This window comes from Sciurus carolinensis, chromosome 8, assembly GCF_902686445.1.
Source record: "Sciurus carolinensis chromosome 8, mSciCar1.2, whole genome shotgun sequence".
Lineage (NCBI taxonomy): Eukaryota > Metazoa > Chordata > Mammalia > Rodentia > Sciuridae > Sciurus > Sciurus carolinensis.
The window spans coordinates 117,770,641-117,794,286 of NC_062220.1; the positions used below are offsets into that span (position 1 = coordinate 117,770,641).

The following is a 23,646-nucleotide window of genomic DNA, read 5'->3' on the forward strand; positions in this document are numbered from 1 at the left end:
ACAACTGTATGTTTGCAATATTTTGGGAGGGGTAGTAAAATCAGTAATTTTTGTAATTAAAGGGCCCTAGAGACATTAACATTCCAATCTCCCAGGGGAGGTCTTCAACTTCCATGTTCTTGACCCAACCAGATTCCCTAGTACACTGATTACCTCTCTTTAATTCTTGCTTTACTAGGACCTGCTTCCTCCCAGTTCTGCCCATCAGGCAAATGAAAGCATCACCACACTCCAGGCTTTATGTTCATCCTTCCAGGCCCAGAAGAAGGGCAGACAGTGAGAGGCAGTGGGTGGAGGCACATTTGCATGAGCTGCTCCTCCCTGAGGCCAGTGGGAAGGGATAAGAAAGGCTGGGGGCAGCCCACACCAGCTCTGGAGCTCAGGAAACTTGTCCAACATGGTCGGGACTCTTTTCTTCCTTTTCATGCTCGCTTACTGCCCAGGTAGGATCTGACCTCTGTTCCCCAAGGCGGAACCCTATCCTGAGTCTGTCCTCACTGTCTCAGATCCCCAAATACCTGCACCCTGTCTCTGCCTTCCACTGTGATGTGTCTGTGTTTACAGGTTCCCTCTCCCAACCTGTGCTGACTCAGACACCCTCTGCATCTGCCTCCCTGGGACGAACAGTCAAACTCACCTGCACCCTCAGCAGTGGCTACAGTAATTATGTAGTGGGATGGTACCAGCAAAGCCCAGGGAAGAGTCCCCGGTTTGTGATGCTAGTGGGCAGTAGTGGCATGGTGGGTTCCAAGGGGGAAGGGATTCCTGATCGCTTCTCAGGCTCAGGCTCTGGCCTGGATCGGTACCTGACCATCCAGAACATCCAGGAACAGGATGAGAGTGTCTACTACTGTGGGGCAGGCCATGGCAGTGAGTAACCCACAGTAACACAGGCAGAAGGGAAGTAAGACAAAAACCAGCAGGCTGATCTGCCCTGGTACCCTTTCACTTCCCAGTGTCCTGACTCACAGGTCAGAAGGAGCCTCCTGACCCTCATTAATAATTCCTTCCAGGTATTTTGCAAATTTAATTCATATTGAATATCCCCCACATACAAAGATGTTCTTAGCAGTGTTTGAAATACAGAGTCTGTATTTGGACATGTGTGGTTGTTTCCATTCATGAGTCTCCTGGTGGAATTTTAGAGATTGTAAAGCTGTTTACAGATGTGTTCAACATACAGTTTTTTTGTCACCATCTTCTGTTTCTTTTGTCCATATTAAACAATTATGAGTATTCTCTACAGTGACGGGAACTGAATATTTCCCTTGAAATTTCAGACCTTGACCCCAACTCACCGGGTAACGTGTGCACACATTGTCCACCTGGGCTTTACCCACCTTGCCACCTTCCTCCACTTACATGTACACAGGGCTCTCAGGGTGTTTGTTGCTAACTGTTAGAGAGAGACAGTACCATAAAGAGAGAGAACTAATGCAACACCCAGCATGGGGATTCTGAGCCCACTCTGTAACTGAGGCAGCTTTGGCAGTTGCCCCTTTGTTGTTCATACAGTGACTTTATTCATGAGCAGATAAAATCACTCTACAACTTGTTATACTTCTAGTTCCCTGGATCAAGGTCAGACAGATCTCGCAGGTTAGTACTGACTTTGCTTGAATCACCAATCATGTTCAGAATTTCCAGATAAAATACACTGAGTGTCGTTTCACCACAACTTAAAGAGTCCAATGAACATCTCAGGTGTGCTAACTGATAAAAATTAGTCACAGAACAAAATGAAAGCTCTGTTCTGTCGAAGATTACCGCCTTATTCTAAAGCCTACAAATATCAAGTCAGTTAAGAGACAGGCTACTTCAAAGAGTTCACAGACTTGAAGTATCCTTATACTCAGAATGAATCACTCTGCTGCTAGTTTTACATAGGATTACCCAGCATAGAAGTTCACTCAAGAAATGAGAATCCAGAGTAGTTATTGAATCTTTTTCCCTTAATCAACATAATTCAATTAAATTCGACTCAATCTCCAGCCCCCTCAAGTCCATTAAGATAAGGAGATTATTCTAATAGAATGTTCACAAAGCTCCACATTTCTAGGCATCCACTGGGTCTCTCTCATATGCTCATTCTCCTTTATTACACTCTCTGCAGACAGACCATGAATCAACTCCTGAGCATAGACTCAGATGTGGGCCCTTTGGAAATTCCTGGGACAAAGAGTTTACCCAACAGGAGCCAGGACAAAGTCCAGACTTCTCATTCCATAATGTTAACTTTATATGCACACACAATAATTCTGATTAAAGTACATTTGACTCCTTATGACAGGACATGAGTCTTGCTGTGAATGGCTATCAAGGTCCCAGGTCTGGGAAGTTCCACCAGGCCGGAATGAAGATGGGAAGGATGACTAGGAGTGGCCCCACAGAGTTGGTTTTAGGGTGGAATTCTCTAACACCTGGCCTCCTCTATCACTGTTCAGAGAAGGCCAGGAGTTGAGCAAATATGCATGTGTTAATATGTGCTCAGACATAGAGTCATGTTCAATTTCATTTCCTCATTATCTCTTATTCCTACACAAAGAATTCAGGCCTTATATAAATCCATAAGACAATAACACTTGATTTGGATATGACAGAAATATAGAGTTTTGAGTTGGAAAGTCAATATCAGATCATGATATTGAGTGTGATGAGATTGAGTGTGATGTTTAAACCACTTACCTGAGGAAGAACTAAATTCTCCTTAACAAAATTTTCAAGTTAGATTATCTTAACAAGTAGTTCTTCAGGATGTCAGGTGAGACACTTTTTGAAGTTGTTCATGATTAAAGTCAATGTTCTATTCAAATTTCATGTGCATTTGAATGCATGTTAATTTTTGATTCTGGATAAATGATTACAATCAAAGTGATATTCATCTCTTTCAATGTTAGAATATTAAATAGTTAAAGAAAATGATGGTAAAATATGCAAGAGTCACATCAAGTGTAAATTTTTACATCAAATGAAAATGTAGGTAGAATTGTATTCTTATTATTTGCTGTGAATTTCTATGTTTAAATTTTAATTATGGAAATATTGGCAAAATTGGTTAAAATTTTAGGTTTAGAATTTTCCTCATACAGTATTACTGTGAAAGGAAATGCCCACCCAACTCATGGTGCTAAGGATTTTCTAGTAGGTGATTTGGAACCTGGTCATAAGTGAAGATAATGAGGTAGGGTCAGAAGGACCAGAAGGACTCAGACAAAGTGACCCTGTGGTCCAGGAAAAGGAATCCTGTTTGGGAAAATCAAATCTAATCTACCTGTGGCTTTGTAAAGGATATAGGAGTAGGAGTTGAGACAGGATGGCTGGGAAGAAGCTCAAAGAGGTTTTGAATGGGAAATGTTTATTTTATCTCGATGTAGAAAAGTATCTAGAGGAGTTTATTTAGGTAGAAAAATGCTGTTACCATAACATTTATGTGAATTAGCCCACTGAATACCATGTATGTAATATAAAGAAAAGATAAAGAAGAAAGGAGGTAGAGAAAAGCTACCCAGGGACTCTGCTTGACTCAGGTGAGCCGTGCACCTGGAGCAGAACAGGGAATTACACAGTGATGGGCGGTTATGGAGAGTGTGTGGACATGTTCAGAGCTGATGTCCTGTGGGAGGGAAAGTGCCCTCACCAGTCAGAAGTGGACTCCAGATGCTCTGGGTGAGCATGTTCAGGAAGATGTCAGCCACATGAGGACAATTCAACATGACTCTGCTCACTATGTGTTTCTCCTATGGGAACTAAGTTTGTTCAGAAAAGAAATTTTGTTTTATTTTGCCATTTCTGTATATACAGAGCCCAGAACACTGCCTGACAAAAAATTAAAAACTGTGTGTGTATCCAGATTGACCCTCTGAATTCATCAGAAAAGGAAACCCAGAGAGAAACATAGAATTCAAGCAAAGATCATGACTGATGCTGATTTCTAGACATTTAAAGTTGAGGTTCTAAACTTTTTCAAGAGGTAGTGTCAAATGAGAAATTTGACCTTAGGTCTAGGGAAGAAGTGAGGAACATGGCCTTGAGTGTGGGGAAGGTGACCAGTAGGATGGACTGGATTCCATGGATTTACATGAGGACAGTGCAGAAGCCCATGATAGAGCTCCAAGTTCTGAGTAAAGAATCCACAGGAGGGGGTGGATGGTGGTAAAAATGCTGAGCACAGAAGATAAAGTCCATGAGTGAATGCACTGTAGAGTAGGGTGAGTTTATAAATATCTAGCAACTTTTATATTAACTAAGAGTTAATGAGGTATTCATTGACAAAATGTCAAATCTAGAGGTCAAAATTCATCATGTGACTCCCCAAATCTTTGACATTTAAGACCTCAACCCAATATCCCACAAATGATTCTAATGCAAGAACTTGCACATAAAGATTGAAGGATTTCTGATTGGACTGAGATGAAATCTTTGAGTAGTTTTGATTTGCATTTCTCTAATTGCTAGTAATGTTGAACATTTTTTCATCTATTTGTTGATTGATTGTATTTCTTCCTCTGTGAAGTATCTGTTCAGTTCCTTAGCCCATTTATTGATTGTGTTACTTCTTTTTTTACTGTTAAGTTTTTTGAGATCTTTATATATCCTAGAGGTTAATGCTTTATCTGAGGTGCATGTGGTAAATGTTTTCCCCCAATCTATAGGCTCTCTCTTCACCTTATTGATTGCTTCTTTTGCTGAAAAGAAGCTTTTTAGTTTGAATCCATCGTATTTATTGATTCTTGATTTAACTTCTTATGCTTTAGGGATCTTGTTAAAAAAGTCAGATCTGAGGCTGACATGGTGAAATTTTGGGCCTACTTCTAGTAGTTTCATCTCAATTAATCAGAATGGCACTTATCAAGAATACAAGCAACAATAAGTGTTGGCTACCATGTGGGGGAAAAGGTACACTCATATATTCTTGATGGGAGTGCAAATTGGTACAACAATTATGGAAAGCAGTATGGAGATCCCTCAGAAAACTTGGAATGGAACCACCATTTGACCCAATTATCCCACTTCTCCGTTTATACCCAAAGAACTTAAAATCAACATACTATAGTGACGCAGTCACATCAATGTTTATAGCAGCTCAATTCACAATAGCTAAAACACAGAACCAACCTAGATGTCCTTCAACAGATGAATGAATAAAGAAAATGTGGTAGACAGATAGATAGATATAGATGAGGTAATATTACTCAGTTCTGAAGAAGGATGAAATTATGGCATTTTTTTTTTGGTAAATAGATGGAGATAGAGAATATTATGCTAAGTGAAATAAGCCAAATCTAAAAACGCAAAAGCAGAATGTTTTCTCTGACATGTGGATGCTAAATCACAATAAGGAGGGGGTATAGGGAAAAATAGAGTTACTTTATATTAGGTAGAGGGGAGTGAAGGGAGAGGAAGGGGTAGGGGGTAGGAATGATAGTAGAATGAAGCAGACATTTTTACCTCTTGTATATAGATGACTGCATGATTGATGTGATCATACTACATGTATAATCAGAAAAATGAGAGATTACACTCCATTTATGTATGATCTATCAAAATGAATAAATGTATTCTAATGTCATATACAACAAGTTAGAAAAAATTTAAAAAATTTAAAAAGGTTGAGCTTGTTGTCAGCAGAACTGCTTCTGCATTGAATGAAGTGCATAAAGGAAGGAAATAATGATTGGCAGAAAATGTATGAGCTGGTCTGGAATTCATTCTGTACAATATGGTCTGGGACAAGCCCAGCAGCTATAACCTTTCCATTCTCTTGTTCTTCTGAGGGTTTATTAAATAGTTAAACTATTGTATTATCTAAAGTATACATCAAGGCACATGTCAGTTTATATGATAGTACTTCAAATTCAAAGATTGATTCAGAATAGGTACCAAGTAAGTGTGTTTATTCTGAATTATTTATCAATAAAAGGATATCACTTTTACAACATCTTCAATAAGTTAGTAACACTTTATATTGTACATTTATACCTGGCAAAGAGAGACATGACTTCTTGAAATGGCAAAACACAGTACTTACACCCAATAAATTGGTAGCAAATTATCTAGGACTCACACCATACTTATGTGTATGGAGACAGTAACCTGGTGAATTACAGAAACCACCTGGGCTCTCAGTCCTCTGGGTCAAGAGGAGCTGTGTGTCCTATGGCCTGCAGGGCACACTGTGGAACTGCCTGGTTGTCCCTATTCAACTGCTTAGTAAAGAGCATTCACTCAAAGTAACCCTGGTCTGAGTGCTGGATGGAAATTCTGGAAGAGCCCCTAAATAAGGTGCTTGACATTTTTTTCAGCAGATTCCTCCCAGGGTTTCCCCAAGGGGCAAAATGCTGAGTCTGCAGTGTGAGCTGAGCTCCAGCACCATGGCTTAAGAAGGGGCTGGAAAAGTCATGATGGAAACACATTTGCATGAACAGTCCCCTTCTCCAGAGGATGGGAAAGAAAAGGAGAACTAGGGCTCCCAGCTCCTCTGTAGGGCTCAGGGAACTGTGTCCACCATGGCCTGTACTCCTCTCTTCCTGTTCCTGCTATTTCACTGCTGAAGTAGGGACATGCGTCATAGTCTTCATTAGCTTCACTGTTCATTTTATTGTTCTGATTTATACTCTCAACAGTTTAAATGTGGCCTCTGCACTAGCACCAATGTTTCTCTTTGTTGACTGGTTCTCTCTCCCAACCTATGCTGACTCAGCAGCCAACCCTGCCCCACCGTCATAACTCCTGGATCATCTGCTAGACTCACCAGATCCCTGAGCAGTGGCCTTATTTTTTTATAACTATTGGAACAGCTACTACCAGCAGAATCCAGGAAACCTCCCCAGTGTCTTCTCGGCTACGACTTAGACTCAGTCAAGCATGAAAATCTGGAGTCCCCAGTTGCTTCTCTGGATTCAAAGATATAAAAGCCAAGGTGGGAATTTGCTCATCTCTGGAATGCAGCCAGAAGATGAAGCTCATTATTACTGTGCTCTAGCTCATGGCAGAAGCAGTTATCATTTCACACAAAATTTCAAATAATGAGGAAATGTTAAAAAGCCTGTGGGTTCCCAGATCTTTGACCTTTCCCTCTTCAGTGTGAAGCTTCTGAGTAGGTGCCTGAAATGTAGACTCCTCTGCAGCAAGATACATCCATGAACGGAAGGCAGAAACACATAGTTTATACCTGTACACTGACACATACAACAGGACATCTCGGGAAGCGTCAAATGAATAAGAAAATAGAGCCTAAGGGCATATCTCCATAGTCTCCCCAGTGAAGAAACAAGAAAATAGACACCATAGTCAGTAACTGGAAATGCAGATGGGCACAGACATGTTTATTCACTAGGCAGATGCATCATCACACTCCATGAAGTAAGAACCTTGTCTCACTAGTGTCATATCCAAGGGCGAAGCAGTGACCCTGACCCTGGTCATACATTCTCCACTGCACCAGTTCCACATGTCCACTTGACACAGCCTCATGGACTCTCACTGATGCCCTCCCTCAGACCCACCTCTCCCATCTCCCTTCTGCTCTTTCCTCCATCAGGCCTCTCTCTGGCAGTGTCACATCTTCACCAAGATCCCCATTAGGTTTTAAAGACACACAAAATGTTTCTTGTGCAGTTTCCACTCTCCAATGTCCATCTCTAGGCAGGAGGGTCACCAGGACTCATACCACCATGGAAACTTTCATATCTTATTCCTATGCTTGTCACATTGTTGAATTTTTCCTCCATCCTCATAATTCTCTTCAATATGACTATATGATTCAATTATTTCCAACAAATAGCATTTCCATTTAGTTATTGTGCACCTACATGTAGAAGCTGGTGATTTTTCTTCTTTTAATTTTTGACTATATTTTCTTACTTTTCTTTTTTCTTTTTCTTTTTTCTCTGTGTGCACTAAGGCCCTACACAAAGGGAGTCTTGAACTAAACATCAGGGGAAGGTGGGAAGCATCTCTCATTTAGGCCATTATTTTCCTTCAACCCTAGAATCTGTTTGCTAAGATGTCCCAGCTATAACCCAGCCATTGGAATCATTTTGCTCAGTTCTCTGAGGTTCAATTCTTTAGTGATTTTGCAAAATAAAAGTAAAAGAAAATCTCTCCATATCCCCAAGAGACATATGGGGATATGGAGAGGGCCACAGCAGCTCATGGTTGTGGAATCGGGGTACGAATATACAGGATATGTGTTGCATCCCTGCACTGAGCTTCTAAGCCCTGAGGACCCTGCACCTGTGGGTCTTGTGCCTGTATCCTACACTTGCACTTAGGATGAGGGCAGGCAAACCCTCACTCCACAGGGTGTCTCTATGTGGAATTTGTAGCAAATGGCTGAGTACAAAGCTATTTACTTTACTTACAATAAACTGCTCCAATGGAAGCAGGCTTCAGTACAATTGGTCATCTTTAGCTGCAGGCTCCAGAATCCTGGAGGGTCTTACAGAGCATCATCATCAGGGACAGCTTTGCAAGTAGAGCCAGATCCCAGAGTATGCAGAATCATGAGAAGAACAGGGGCCATTGGAACTCATATTCTAACTCAGAGTTTGGAAATAACTTCCTGACAGAGGAACACAGACATATTTATTCATACTCTATCCCTGTTTCTCTCTAACACACACACACACACACACACACACACATACACACACACCTTCCTTCTAGACTATCCTGAACACTTCAGGTTCTGACATCTCTGTCCCACCCAGGGCTACAGCCCCATGATTCCAGGATGCAGCACTTTTTCTGATGTGCTTCCTTTGACAGAAATGTCAGGATCCACTTGGCCTTATTGTGAAACATCATTCCTCCACCTTTGGGTCGCACAAAGGAGAGCTTCTCCACCCTCCAGTGGCAGGAGAGAGGAGAAGGGACTGCATTTGTGTTGACCCCAGGCATCATTCTGACCCCAAAATGGCTCAGTCCTGGAAGCTTTGTCTCTCCTCTCAGACTGGTCAGACCACATTCTTTATGCTCAAATTTTGAGTCCCTTTTTCTGACTTGCTTTGTAACTTAAATTTTTCCAGGGTAATGATCCTACCAGCTGGGTTCTGAATTCCATTAAGAAGATAAGTCTGAAGTTCATAGAAAGATGCCCCCACTGGGTTTCCCTGGGTACCCATTACTGCTTTACTAGTCAGAGCGGTGTGTTAAAGTCACCTACTATTACTGTGTTTTTGTCTATTTGATTCTTAAAATTGAGAAGGGTTTGTTTGATGTACATAGACCTGTACGTACTGCAGGTCTAGTTCCATGATACCAGACTCTAAAAGTTATAGTTATTTTAAGAAAAGATAATACATTATATGGAAATGATAGTAGAAGGCATGGATTTTTCATACTTTTCAATCTTTCTAACCATATTTTCCACCAATATTCTCTTACCAAGAGGCATAATTTTGAGACTGATGCCAGACAAGGCGGCCGCTGGCCAACCCCACACTGACTCAGCATGCCCTCACTGAGGTGCCCCAACTTCTTTGGGGGCTGCTGCAGGCATTTTGAATTATTCCTCAGGGCATAGCTAATATCATTGGAAGGGCAGCTTCATTCCTGAAACACCAACAGGAGACTGGAGGCACTTTGACAGATACCTCTATTTACTCACTTACATCCTACACCTTTTCCCATCCTCTTTGTGCACCACTAAGAATACTGTAAATAATAATCAAACTCATCCAGTTTTTTTCATTAATGTTCAAGTATTTATAGAGGCTATCTGGTTCAGGACTGCACTTCCTTTGTTCTGCTGCTAATATTGATATTCCCTTCAAAGGAGAGGACTAGAAAACTGCAGGATCACAATAAACCTACATGGGGGAAATTTCAGTACCTCAGATCATCAAAGTTAGAGGGAAATATTCAGAAACAATATGAAAAAAAAAAAAAACAGGAGAAGAAAGTGTCCCTAACAAAACAAGATGCTATTTTGATAGAAGCCAATGACAGCATATCAGTAGAAATGACAGAAAAAAGAGTTTAGAATCTGCATAATTAAAATGATCTTTGAAACAAAATATGAGAAAAGAAAGTAAACGCAGAAAATGAATGATCGCTCCAATAAACAGTTAAAAGAGCAAGTGCAGAAAGCAAAAGAACACTTCAATAAAGAGATAGAGATTTTGGAAAAAACAAAGAAACAGAAATACTTGAAATGAAAGAAACAATACAGCAAACTAAACACTCAATAGAAAGGATCAACAACAGAATAGATCTCATGGAAGAGAGAATCTCAGACAATGAAGGTAAAATATTTAATCTTGAAAATAAAGTTGAACAAACTGAGAAGATGTTAAGAAATTATGACCAGAACTTCCAAGAATTAGAGGATATCATGAAAAGATCAAATTTAAAAATTATTGGGATTGAGGAAGGCACAGATATACAAACTAAAGAAATGAACAACCTATTCAATAAAATAATATCAGAAAGTTTTTCAAAACTGAAAAATGAAATGGAAAATCAAATACAAGGTCTTATAGAACACCAAATGCACAAAAGCACAACAGATCCACACCAAGTCACATTACAATTAAAATACCTCGCATACCAAATAAAGATAGAATTTTAAAGGCTGCAAGAGAAAAACATCAGATTTCTTATAAGGGGAAACCAATACAGAGAGCAGCAGATTTCTCATCCCTCACCCTAAAAGCAAAAAGGGCCTGGAACAATATATTTCAAACTCTGAAAGAACATGGGTGTCCATTAAGATTCCTACACCCAGCAAAACCTTCAGATTTGATGATGAAATAAAATCTTTCCACAATGAACAAAAGTAAAAAGAATTTACAAATAGAAAGCCTGCAATACAGAACATTCTCAGCAAAATATTTCATGAGGAGGAAGTGAAAAACAACAATGCAAGTTAGTAAAAGAAGGAACTACCCTAAAGGAAAAGCCAAGGGAGAAACCAAGTTAAAAACCAAAAATAGACAAAAATGATCAGGAATACAAATCATATCACAAAAATAACCCTGAATGTTAATGACCTAAACTCAATAATCAAAAGACATAGACTGGCAGATTGGATTAAAAACATAGACCCAAAAATAAGCTGTCTTCAAGAGACTCATCTCATAGAAAAAGACATCCACAGACTAAAGGTGAAAGGATGGGGAAAAACATACCATGCACATGGACTCAGTAGAAAGGCAGGGGTCTCCATCCTCATATCAGATAAAGTGAACTTCAAATCTAAATTAGAAGGGATATAAAGAAGGACATTGCATACTGCTTAAGGGAAGCATAAATCAGCAAGACATAATGATTTTAAATATTTATGCTCCAAATAATGGAGCATCTATGTACACCGAACAAACCATTCTCAATTTTAAGAATCAAATAGACAAAAACACAGTAATAGTAGGTGACTTTAGCACACTGTTATGACCACTGGATAGATCCTCCAAACAAAAATTGAACAAAGAAACTATATAACTAAGTAATACAATCAATGATATAGACTTAATGGACATTTACAGAGTATCTCATCCATCATCAAGAAAATATGCTTTCTTCTCAGCAGCTCATGGATCCTTCTCCAAAATAAACCATATGCTATGCCACAAAGAAGCCGTTAGTAAATACAAAAAAATAGATACTACCTTGTATCCTATCAGACCATAATGTAGTACAATTAGAATTCAACGATAAAATAACAAATAAAAACTACTCCAACACCCGGAGACTAAATAATATGCTATTGAAAGATGCAATAATAACAGAAGACATCAGGAAAGAAATAAAAAAATTCTTAGGGGTAAATGAAAACAGCAACACAACATGTCAAAATCTCTGGAACACTCTGAAAGCAGTACTAAGAAGAAAGTTCATTGCATTGAGTTCATACATAAAAAAATTAAAAGTCAACAATGAAATGACCTAACATTACATTTCAAAGCCCTATAAAAAAAAAGAACAGATCAACACCAAAAATAGTAGAAGACAGGAAATAATTAAAATCAGAGCTGAAATCAATGAAATTGAAACAAGAGAAACAATTCAAAAAATTGACAAAACAAAAAGGTGGTTCTTTGAAAAAGGAAACAAAATTGATAAACACTTAGCCACACTAATGAAGAGAAGGAGAGAGAAAACTCAAATAACTAGAATTCATGGTGAAAAAGGAAAGATTATGACAGACACCATTGAAATACATAACATAATTAGAAGCTACTTTGAAAATCTATACCCCAACAAAATAGAAAATATCAAAGACGTTGACAAATTTTTAGAGACATATGATCCTCCCCAAAATTAGGAAGATGTACACAATTTAAACAGATGAATTTCAAGCAGTGAAATAGAAGAAGCCATCAAAAGCCTACCAACCAAGAAAAGCCCAGAACCAGATGCATTCTTAGCCGCATTCTACAAGACCTTTAAAGAAGAACTAATACCAATACTCCTCAAAATATTCCAGGAAATAGAAAAGGAGGGAACCCTTCCAAACTCATTCTATGAGACTAGTATCACTCTGATACCAACACCAGACAAAGACTCATCAAGGAAAGAAAACTTTAGACCAATATCTGTGACAAACATAGATGCAAAAATGCTTAACATGATACCACAAAATCACATGCAAAAATGTATTAAAAAGATAGTGCATCATAATCAACTATGATTTATCCCAGAGATGCAAGCCTTTTTCAACATGCAGAAATCCATATATGTAATTCATCACATCAGTAGACTTAAAGTTAACAATCATAAAATTATTTCAATAGTTGCTGAGAAAGCATTTGATAAAAACAGCACCCTTTCATGCTTATAACACTAGAAAAAGCAGGAGTAGTAGGAACATACTACCTCAACCTTGTAAAGCCTATCTATGCTAAGCCCATCGCCAACATCATTCTTAATGGAGAAAAACTAAAAACATTCCCTCTAAAAACTGGAGGAAGACAGGGATGCTGTCTTTCACCACTTCTATTCAACATCATCCTTGAAACACTACCCAGAGCAATTAGACAGACCAAAGAAATTAAAGGGATACAAATAGGAAAAGAAGAAATCAAGCCATCACTATTTGCTGATGATATTATTCTATATTTAGAGAATCCAAAAAACTCCACTAGAAAACTTCGAGAACTAACAAGTGAATTCAGCAAAGTAGCAGGATATAAAATCAACACACATAAATCTAATGCATTTCTATTCATAAGTGATGAATTCTCAGAAAGAGAAATTAAGAAAACCAGCCCATTCACAATAGCTTGGAAAAAAATAAAATACTTGGGAACCAATCTAATGAAAGAGGTGAAAGATCTCTACATTGAGAACTACAGAACACTAAATAAAGAAATTGAAGAAAACCTTAGAAGATGGAAAGATCTCCCATGTTCTTGGGTAGGCAGAATTAATAAACAAAATCGCCATTCTACAAAAGGTGCTATACAGATGCAAGGCAATTCCATTTAAAATCCCAAAGACATTCCTCATAGAAATATAAAAGGCAATCATGAACTTCATCTGGAAGAATAAGAGACCTCAAATAGCCAAAACCATCCTGAGCAAGAAAAGTGAAACAGGTGGTAGCACAATTCCAGACCCCAAACTATACTACAGAGTAATAGTAACAAAAAATGGCATGGTATTGGCAACAAAATAGACAGGAAGACCAATGGTACAGAACAGAAGACACAGAGACAAACCCACCTAAATACAGCCAAAGAAGTCAAAAACTTACAATGGAGAAAAGATAGCCTGTTCAACAAATGGTGCTGGGAAAACTGGAAATCCATATGCAGTAAAATAAAATTAAACCTCTATCTCTTACCCTGCACAAAACTCATCTCAAAATGGATCAAGGACTTAGGAATTAGACCAGAGACTCTGCACCTAATACAAGACAAAGTAGGCCCAAATCTTCATCATGTTGTCTTAGGATCAGACTTCCTTAACAAGACTCCCAACGCACAAGAAATTAAATCAAGAATCAATAAGTGGGATGAACTCAACCTAAAAAGCTTTTTCTCAGCAAAGGATACAATCAATAATGTGAAAAAAGAGAGCCTACAGAGTGGGAGAAAATTTTTTCCACATGCACTTCAGATAGAGCACTTATCTCCAAAATTGATAAAGAACTTAACAAAACTTTACACCAAAAATACAAAGAACCAAATCAATAAATGGACCAAGGAACTGGATAGACACTTTACAGAAGAAGACATACAGGTGATTAATAAATAATTGAAAAAGTGTTCAACATCTCTAGTAATTAGAGAAATGCAAATTAAAGCAATTCTAAGATTTCATCTTACTCCAATTAGAATGGCTATTATCAAGAATACAAACAGAAATAGGTGTTGGTGTGAATGTGGGGAAAAAGGCACGCTTTTACATTGCAAGTGGAGTTGCAAATGGGTGCAGTCACTCTGGAAAGCAGTGTGGAAAATCCTCAGAAAACTTGGAATGAACCCACCTTTAGACCCAGTTATCCCACTCCTTGCTTTATACCAAAAGGACTTAAAATCAGTATACTACAGTGATGCAGCCACATCAATGTTTGTAGCAGCTCAATTCACAATAGCTAGATTGTGGAAGCAACCTAGATGCCCTTCAACAGATGAATGGATAAAGAAACTGTGGTATATATACACAATGGAATATCATCCAGCTATAAAGAAGAACAATATGGCATTTGCAGATAAATGGATTAAACTGGAGAATATCATGCTAATTCAAATAAACCAATTCACAAAAAACAAAGGCCAAATGTTTTCCCTGATAAGTGGATGATGATATATAATGGGGTTTGGGAAGGAGTGAGAGAAGAATGGAGGAATTTTAGATTATGTATAGGGAAATGAGAGGGAGAGGGGTATGAAAAATGGTGGAATGAGACAGACATCATTACCCTATGTACACGTATGAGTAAATGAATGGTATGAATCTACATCATGTACAAATAGGAACAAAATTATGTACCCCACTTGTGTACAATGCATCAAAATGCAGTCTGTAAAAAATAAATAATAAATAATTTTTTAAAAAGAAGCATAATTTTGGTGAAGAACTATGTTGAAGCATGGTGAGGCAGAGTCTGACTCCACTTTCCCTGGGGCACCTGCTGGAGCCACTTGGTGCTGCCTCTGTGATGAGGAGGAGGAGGACTATGAGCTCAGAGATGCAAATAAATATGCAATAAATTTTTTTCTAAAAAAAATCTTCAATAAAAAGCAACATTGTGATTGTTGGCATCTAGATTTTCTAGTGCCCTCATTGTGCCAGCAGCAACAGGCACATAGATAATAACCAAAGAATTTGGATTCTTTAAGCTTGGAAACTGGTTGAAGAGATAAGAAAATTCATCATTATTCAAAAATATAATTATGTTGCTGTGAACACCAAGATTCCAGGTGTGTTTGCAAGACCCTAGAAGCTTTTAGGTGCAATGCCAAACATCACTATCAACTATTGCAATGTAATGTACACTTGTTAAAGATAATTGAGCTAGAACTGACACTTATGAATCAACAAGCAGAATGCCTTCCGGGAACTTCACTCTGACAGTTGAATTTTACATTTAATTTGATGGAGGACATGTAGGCCCAAAACTCAGTAGAGCTGCTAACATCATCAGGTGTCCAATTTTAAAAACATGAGGAGGAAGGAATTCAGACCCAGTACTTTGCAGGACTTCTTCTGACTTTGAGAGTGGTCCTCTATGAAGGGGTACAATGACAATCTTTTCACAGTGGGTAGGATTTTGGCTCTTTAATCTAAATCCTGACCAACTCTAATTTACCCAAAGAAGAATTTGACTTCTTTGAGATCCTTCAATTGGATTTTTCTCCCTGTCATTTATGATAACTACCTCATAAAGAGCATAGGGCACTCCAGCACCAGACCTCCACCATGATGAAAACACAGTTGCTCAAACTCCCTCCTCAAGCAGAGGGTGAAAAATTAAAAGACAACTAGAGTAGCCCAACCCCAATGTGATAATCAGGGTCTGTGTCCACTATGACCTGGACACATCCTGCACCTTCTCCGTTACTGATCAGGTCAACCTGAGTCTTCAGCAGGCCTCATGTCCTAGTTTGCATCAACCACTCAGTCTCAGAATACATGAGAAAGTTTTCTCCTCCCCTTACCTCATCTCCTACTCCTATCTGTGTTTGCAGGTTTCCTGTCAAGGTTGTATTGAGTCAACTTCCCTCTGTCTCTGCCTCTCCTGAATCACCTGCCACACTCACCTACTCCCAGAAGAATGGTTCCAATTTCAGCAGATCCTACATACAATGGTACCAGTAGATTACAGGAAACCCTTCCTGGTGTCTTCTATACTACTCAGACTCGTGATATGTATTAGGGTTGTGGGGTTCCCAGGCACTTGCCAGGAAAAAAGATGCCCAAACAAGGACACATGTGCTCTGCACATCTCTGAACTGCAGCCTGAGGATAAGATTATCCTTCCATAGTACATGGAATGACAGCTCTCAGATTTATTCAGTGCTATGAAATCACAGGGAAAGGAGAGATAGCCCGACTCCTTGTTATACATGGTGCTAAGAAGTCACAAACAAGAATATTGAATTCATGACTTATGTTCACAGGACATTCTTAGAAGTCTCTGATAAACATAAAAATGAAATCGTAATATAAATCATGTATAATTATAAATCACCCAATGTGCTATGAAGAATCATATATGTGTAATGTAAAAGTACAACAAACCCCAAGTTCATATGCTTGTGACTATTGCATGATGTCTTCACACTTTTTTTTCTTTTTTTTTTGCGGTACTGGGGATCGAACTCAGGGCCTTGTGCTTGTGAGGCAAGCACTCTACCAGCTGAGCTATCTCCCCAGTCCACACATTTTTAATGATATGCAAAAATGGTTAAAAGTTTCCCTGTCAAGAACAGTGTGGTTATCAGAAAATGGACCTCAAAGTTGTGTACACTGCATTCTCTGAATTCTATGAATATATTAGGACGTTTGATAAAGTGATAATACATTACATGTGGAATTAATGTTACTCATCAGCTCACATTAAGATCAGGACATAATCCTGGCATTTACCTGAGACAGTGGGATCATGAGGGTCCTTAAAAGTGGAAGAGAAAGTGAGAAGAAGTGACCAGAGTGGTGTGATGCGAGAAGATCTCTGTTCAGGGTTTCTGGCTTTGAACATTGAATCAGTGACCACAAGCCATGAACGTAGGTGACCCCTAAAATTTGGAAAAAGCAAAAAGGTGGTTTCTCCCCTCGAACTTCCAGAAGGCAGCACAGCCCTGTCAACACCCTGAGGTTAGTGTAGTAAGATCTGAGTGATTCTTCTCATCTCTGCAAAGTAAGATAAGTAATTTGTGTTATTTCATGCCTCCTCAACTGTAGTCATTTTAATAATAGATAAATATCCCCAGTGTAAACCTTAGCTCAGTGGGCCATTATTTGTGGGAAAATGTCACTCATTAGATCATGTTGGTATAAATTCTAATGTTGAGTGCTGGATGTATTGGGTAAATATCTTATCCAGCTTGACCAACTTACTCCCTGGAAAGATGTAAATAGTTACAGAATATGAAGGAAATATTTATGTTGACCCTCTGAGTTGGTTTTCCTAAATGACCCCAAGCAGTGAGAAAATCCACTCCCATGCTTCTTTTTCATGTCACATTTTCATATTGGATTATTTGTTCTTGGTAAATATTCATGGAAACAACATATCCCCAAATTAGCACATACAGTACTGATATTGATATGAGCATAATGATTGACTCACAAATATCTCCATCAATATTTTGTGTATGGAAATGAAAAGGTAGAAAGGCAGAGTAAGGACCCAAGAGAAAACTAAACTTTTACATGTGATATTCAGGAGACATCATGGAGCATTTTGGGGGAACCATGAAATATATTTACAGATGGAGATGTCCCCAGAGGACTCCATGTCTGAACAGGGGTAGGCAGAGGAGGAGAAACCTGTGTCATTAATGTGGGCTCAGAAACTGTGTTCTTCTGTGAAGCCCCAGCACCTGTTTCCTCCCAGGTTCTGCCCATCAGGCAAATGAAAGCATCACCACACTCCAGGCTTTGTGTTCATCCTTCCAGGCCCAGAAGAATGGCAGACAGTGAGAGGCAGTGGGTGGAGGCACATTTGCATGAGCTGCTCCTCCCTGAGGCCAGTGGGAAGGGATAAGAAAGGCTGGGGGCAGCCCACCCCAGCTCTGGAGCTCAGGAAACTTGTCCAACATGGTTGGGACTCTTTTCCTCCTTTTCATGCTCTCTTACTGCCCAGGTAAGAACAGACCTCTGTGCCCCAAGGCGGAACCCTACCCTGAGTCTGTCCTCACTGTCTCAGATCCCCTAATACCTGCACCTTGTCTCTGTATTCCACTGTGATTGTCTGTGTTTACAGTCTCCCTCTGCCAACCTGGGCTGACTCAGTCACCCTCTGCATCAGTCTCCCTGGGACGAACAGTCAAACTCACCTGCACCCTGAGCAGTAGCTACAATTATTATGCAGTGAACTGGTACCAGCAAAGCCCAGGGAAGAGTCCCGGGTTTGTGATGCGAGTGGGCAGTAGGGGCATTGTGGGATCCAAGGGGGAAGGGATTCCTGATAGCTTCTCAGGCTCAGGCTCTGGCCTGGATCGGTACCTGACCATCCAGAACATCCAGGAACAGGATGAGAGTGTCTACCACTGTGGGGCAAACCATGGGATTGGGAGCAACTACATGTAGCCCACAGTGACACAGGCAGAGGGAAAGTAAGACTAAAACCAGCAGGCTGATCTGCCCTGGTACCCATTCACTTCCCGGTGTCCTGACTCACAGGTCAGAAGGAGACTCCTGACCCTGATTAATTTCTACCTTCCCAGATATTTTATAAATGTAATTCACATTGAATATCCTCCACATACAAAGATGTTCTTAGCAATGTTTGAAATATTGAGTCTGCTTTTGGACGTGTGTGTTTGTTCCTAGTCATGAGTGTCCAGATGGAATTCTATTTTAGAGATTGTGAAGCTGTTTACAGATGTGTACATCATACAGTTCTTTGGTCACCATCTTCTGTTACTTTTGTCCATAGCCAAAAATTATGAATATTCCCCACAGTGATGGAATCTGAATATTTCCCTGGACTCCAACTCATGGGGTAACATGTGCACACATGGTCCACCTGGGCTTCACCCACCTTGCCACTTTCCCCCACTTACATGTGCACAGGGCTCTCAGGGTGTTTATTGCTGACTGTGAAAGAGAGAGAGCACCATAAAGAGAAAGAACTGATGCAACACCCAGGATGGGGATTCTGAGCCTGCTCTGTAACTGAGGCAACTTTGGTAGTTACCCCATTGCTATCATATTGTAAATTTTTTCTTGTGTAGCTGAAGATCTCTCAAATGTTTATGTTGCTAATTACCTGGATCAAGGACATATCTCTCAGATTTATACTGACTTTGCCTAAGACACCAGTCATGTTCAGGGATTCCAGATAAAATACACTAAGTGTCAATTCACCACAACTTGAGGGGTTCCCATCAACATCTCAGTTTTGCTAACTATAACAATTACTCTCAGAACAAAATGAAAACTCTGTTCTTTAGAAGATTACAGTATTATTATAAAGGATGGAAATCACATCAAGTCAATCACAGAGACAGAGAGGGCCAATTCTGGGAGGATAAAGTACTCTTATCCTCAGGATACTTCACTCTACTGAAACTTAATATAGGATTACCCAGCACAAAATATGACGTAGGAAATAAGAATCCAGAGTAGTTATTGGGTTTTTATTTCTTAAACACATCAACATTATAACATTGAATTAAACTCAATCTGCAGCCCCCTCAAGTCCATGAAGATGAGGAGATTATTCTGGTAGAATGCACTCAAACTCCAAATTTCTAGTCATCTAATTGTTCTTTCTAGTATCGCCATTCTGCTTCCTTAAGCAGGACAAACCGTGAATCACCTCATTAGCATAAATTCAGGGGTAGTTGCCAAAAGAGGTAGTTCCATCCTGACCTCTCTAGGCAGGGTTGGTTTGGGAAGACAGAAAACAGGTCTTTCCAAGACTCATGGGGATGAAAAGTGGCCAAGAAATGTCCCCACCGTGGACCAGGACAAAGTTCAGACTTTTCATTCCACAATGTTAACTCTTTACTTCTCACACGCACTCTGCTGAAAGCATATTTAGACTTTTATGACAGGACATGACCCTTGTTCTGAAAGGCTGTTATGGTTCCAGGCCTGGGAAGTTCCAGCACACTGGAATTAATATGGGAAAGATTGCAGGGAGAGGCCCATCAGGGTGGGTTGCTAGTGTGGAATACAGGCTACACTGTCTGAAGGACTAGACACCATGTGTCCAGATCACTTCTAGAAGGAGGACAGGTGTTAGAGAAAATGCATGTTAATTTGTGCTCAGACAGAGTCTTATGCTAAATCTAATTTCCTCATTGTGTTGTTGTTTTTATTTATTTATTAATTTATTTTTGGTTTGCTTTAGTATATTGTACTTCTTTCTAATATAAACTATGAGAAAGCAATTCCAATTTAATGGAAGAGATGCTGAGAGATTCAAGATTATTGTTATTCACTAATAGCATGTAAAATTGAGGGAAAGGTCAGGGAATCGTGCTTGTAGAATTCTGCCCCCATGGGAGATGGAAGGGTCAATCCAAAGCCTCTGATGGAAAGATGAAGAAAGATGGAACCTCAGAGCATGGGTTTCTGACTAAAATTGTTCCTTGCTCACTATGTCAATTTTTTCTTCCAGTTCCCTCAGGCTGCTTCTCTAGGTTAATATGGTGATCATATTTGCTGTAGTAGAGAAATGAAGTGACGGGCTGAACCCAGCGGTGGTGTTGAAAATCTTCCCGAATCACACATGGCCCAGGCTTCGCCAGGAAAGATGGACAGAGGGAAAGGAGGTGCTGGCACCAAGGGAGGGCTTAGCATAGGGCTCTGGAAAGTTTAGAGTAGCTGCAGGCCCAGGTGGTGGGATACACCTGGATAGCAAAGAACTGCTATGGCCATGAAAGTCTGCAGTGCTTATACAAGGGACAGCAGTCCAAACCCCATCATGCATAAGCAGATGGAGCCATATGGGGAATGACAAAGGGACTTGCCCTAAACTGTCTCTCATGGTGGACTGACACAGCCCCATTAAGTCCATGGTGGGCAGCCTGGGAGAGTGGTGGTCAAGGTAGCCCAGTTTTGGATAGGACACCATGGCAGACAGACCCCATCAGGTTTCTGAGGTGAGCTGGTATCCATCTCTCAAAGGCTTTGGACATGCACAGAACTGAAGGAGGTCTTGCTGACTGAGAGTTTTGGAAAGCTCCCTCTAGTGAGACTGGGCAGGAATGGAAAAGTGGGGACTGCCTTGAGAAAGTAACTGAGGAATGAATGGATTGGGATTTCCAGAGACTTCAGAGACTATGCCTGGTCTGATAGGAACCATGATTCAATGCTCCAGGCTAATTTGCTGAATGAGGTAGTTCCTTCCTGACCTCTGTAGGCAGGGTTGGTCTGGGAAGACAGAAAACTGGCTTTCCCAAGACTCAAAGGGATGAAAAGTGGCCAAGAAAAGCTATATTTGGGCTCCCAGAATACAATGAGAAAAATAGAGGGCTGTAAAGGATTCTAGGTGTAGGTGAGCTGATGCCACCTTCTACTCCTGATTCTGATCCTAACATTGGATTGGAGGCAGAGGCCACCCTCCCCTGATCTTCCAAAGCCCCTAAGGAGATAACGGGACCAGTTGGAGGATGGGCCTTCGGGCACCCAAGGGCACAAGTGTGTGATGGCCACCCCTATGCAACTCAGCAGGGACCACAAAGTTCCAGCCTCAGTTTGTTCTCAGAGCAACAAGCATGGCATGGGGTTTGGGGACTTCAGTCTTGGAGACAAGGACCGGGTTGCAGGTCTGTCTTCTTGACCTGGATATATTTGTGATCCCCCAGCTGGGCCATCCTGATCACCCTTCTGGAATCACCAGCTCTCTCCTCTCTCCTCAGTGGACAGGAGAGTGGGTGGGAGGGCAGCTTACCCAGCAGGAGACACAGTCCCTTTCCTGGGCAGACCCCCAGGGTCACACAGGCTTGTCTAGATCTCCATGTCCACAGGGTCAATTTGCATGTTTTGTACTCTTTGACCCACAGCTGTCTGTCTTTGACCGTGTCCGCTTTTCAAAGCAGTTGGTCCACAGACTCAACTGTTCTTTGGTTGAACAGGTCTGTCTCATGCCACAGCTGTGTGTACTGGCACAAATGTTGCTGGATCATCTCCACCCGCTCGCTCCACTTCGAGCCACTCCAGATGGTGGTGGTCACCATCTCTTCAAACCGTTTGGACTGAGCCTGGTTGTAGAGGTCCACACAGCACATGAGGTCATCACCAGCCTGTGTGGACTTCCTCCGTGCCTTCTTGATGTCCTCCTCCATCTTATCGCTCAGCTTGATCTCCAGTTGCTGGGTCTTCATCTCCAGGTCTCTCTGCCACTCTGTGAGGACTTTCCGGGCCTTCTCCACCAATGCATAGCAGCTGGCGAGTTGCTTGCAGAGGTCACGATATGGTGGTCACACTTTCTCATATCTTTCTTAAAGTTCTAACGAAAGTTCATTAGGGGCTTCCCTACCTTGCTGTGAAGCTTGGCAGAGAAATTCAGATGAACTTCTGCTTCATCTGCCAGGCTCTTCTTCATCTGAGCCCATGCTTCTCTGAGGGATGCCTTCTTCCTGTGCAGCCAACGAGTTCTGAGAGAGCTTAGCCAAGTTCTTTGCATATTCTTCTTCAATCTTTATCCTCTCTCTGATGAATTCAGACGTTTCTTTATGCATTTGTTTGCCCTTCAGTTGCTTTTGGAGCAGCAGTTCAAACCCCACCATGGTGCCATTGCTATGGGGGTCTTTCTTATCAGCCCAGAAGTAGTCACAGTAGCTCCACATCATTGGCTTCAGCAGCTGCTGTTCTGGCATTGTGTCTGAGTGAAGGAATGTCATGCAATTTATCATCTTCTCTGTGTGGTCACATTTATTTTCAAAATTATATATTTTGTTTTCATTGCCTGAGGTTCTCTCTTCCAAGGGGTCTCCTCTGTTGGTGTTACTTTCCATTGAATTTTTATTTTGGCTTATTGATTCCTTCATTTCAAAGATTTCTTCTCAGGACCTTTATCTCTTTATTTAAGTTATCTTCCTTCTCCTGAAACAGAGTTCTGATTTCATTCTTTATATCCTCCTTAAAGTCATAAAGCAGTTTTACTAAGTAAATTCTGAACTCCTTTTCTGGCATTTCTTCTACTGATTTGTCAATGGAGTCCATAATTGGAGCATCCTGGTTTGTTTGGAATGCTTTACTCCCTTTTCTTTTTTTTTTTTTTTTTTTCATTTTGTTTGTGTGTCTTCCCATTTAGCTCTGGGGATCTGAAGTAGTAAAGTTTCTACCCTGTAGCCTTATAGTGTCCCTAAAGGTTTCCAGTACCTCACCTAGCTGCAAACTCACAAATCTGGGTTTCAGTTTCGGTAGGCTCCACCACACCACAGTCACAGGGTGGCTCCTGGATTGCAGACCATCGATCTGTTTTTTTTTTTTTTTTTTCTTTAACAAATAATTAAAGTATTAGAGCATCCCATAAGACAATAACATTTTATCTGGATAAAAACATAAATATAGAGT

The 23,646-nt window shown here is 40.4% G+C and overlaps 1 pseudogene and 2 gene segments (V, D, J or C); all 3 read left to right on the plus strand.

The window, feature by feature from the left end:
* The first annotated feature begins 366 nt into the window (after window positions 1-366).
* On the plus strand, window positions 367-878 carry LOC124991454 (immunoglobulin lambda variable 9-49-like). The segment is given in 2 exon segments: window positions 367-443; window positions 565-878. Coding segments are annotated over 2 exon segments (360 nt in total).
* A 2,690-nt stretch (window positions 879-3,568) lies between these two features.
* Window positions 3,569-15,871, plus strand: LOC124991455 (CCR4-NOT transcription complex subunit 7-like; annotated as a pseudogene).
* A 2,339-nt stretch (window positions 15,872-18,210) lies between these two features.
* Window positions 18,211-18,702, plus strand: LOC124991456 (immunoglobulin lambda variable 9-49-like). The segment is given in 2 exon segments: window positions 18,211-18,256; window positions 18,377-18,702. Coding segments are annotated over 2 exon segments (372 nt in total).
* Window positions 18,703-23,646: the final 4,944 nt, after the last annotated feature.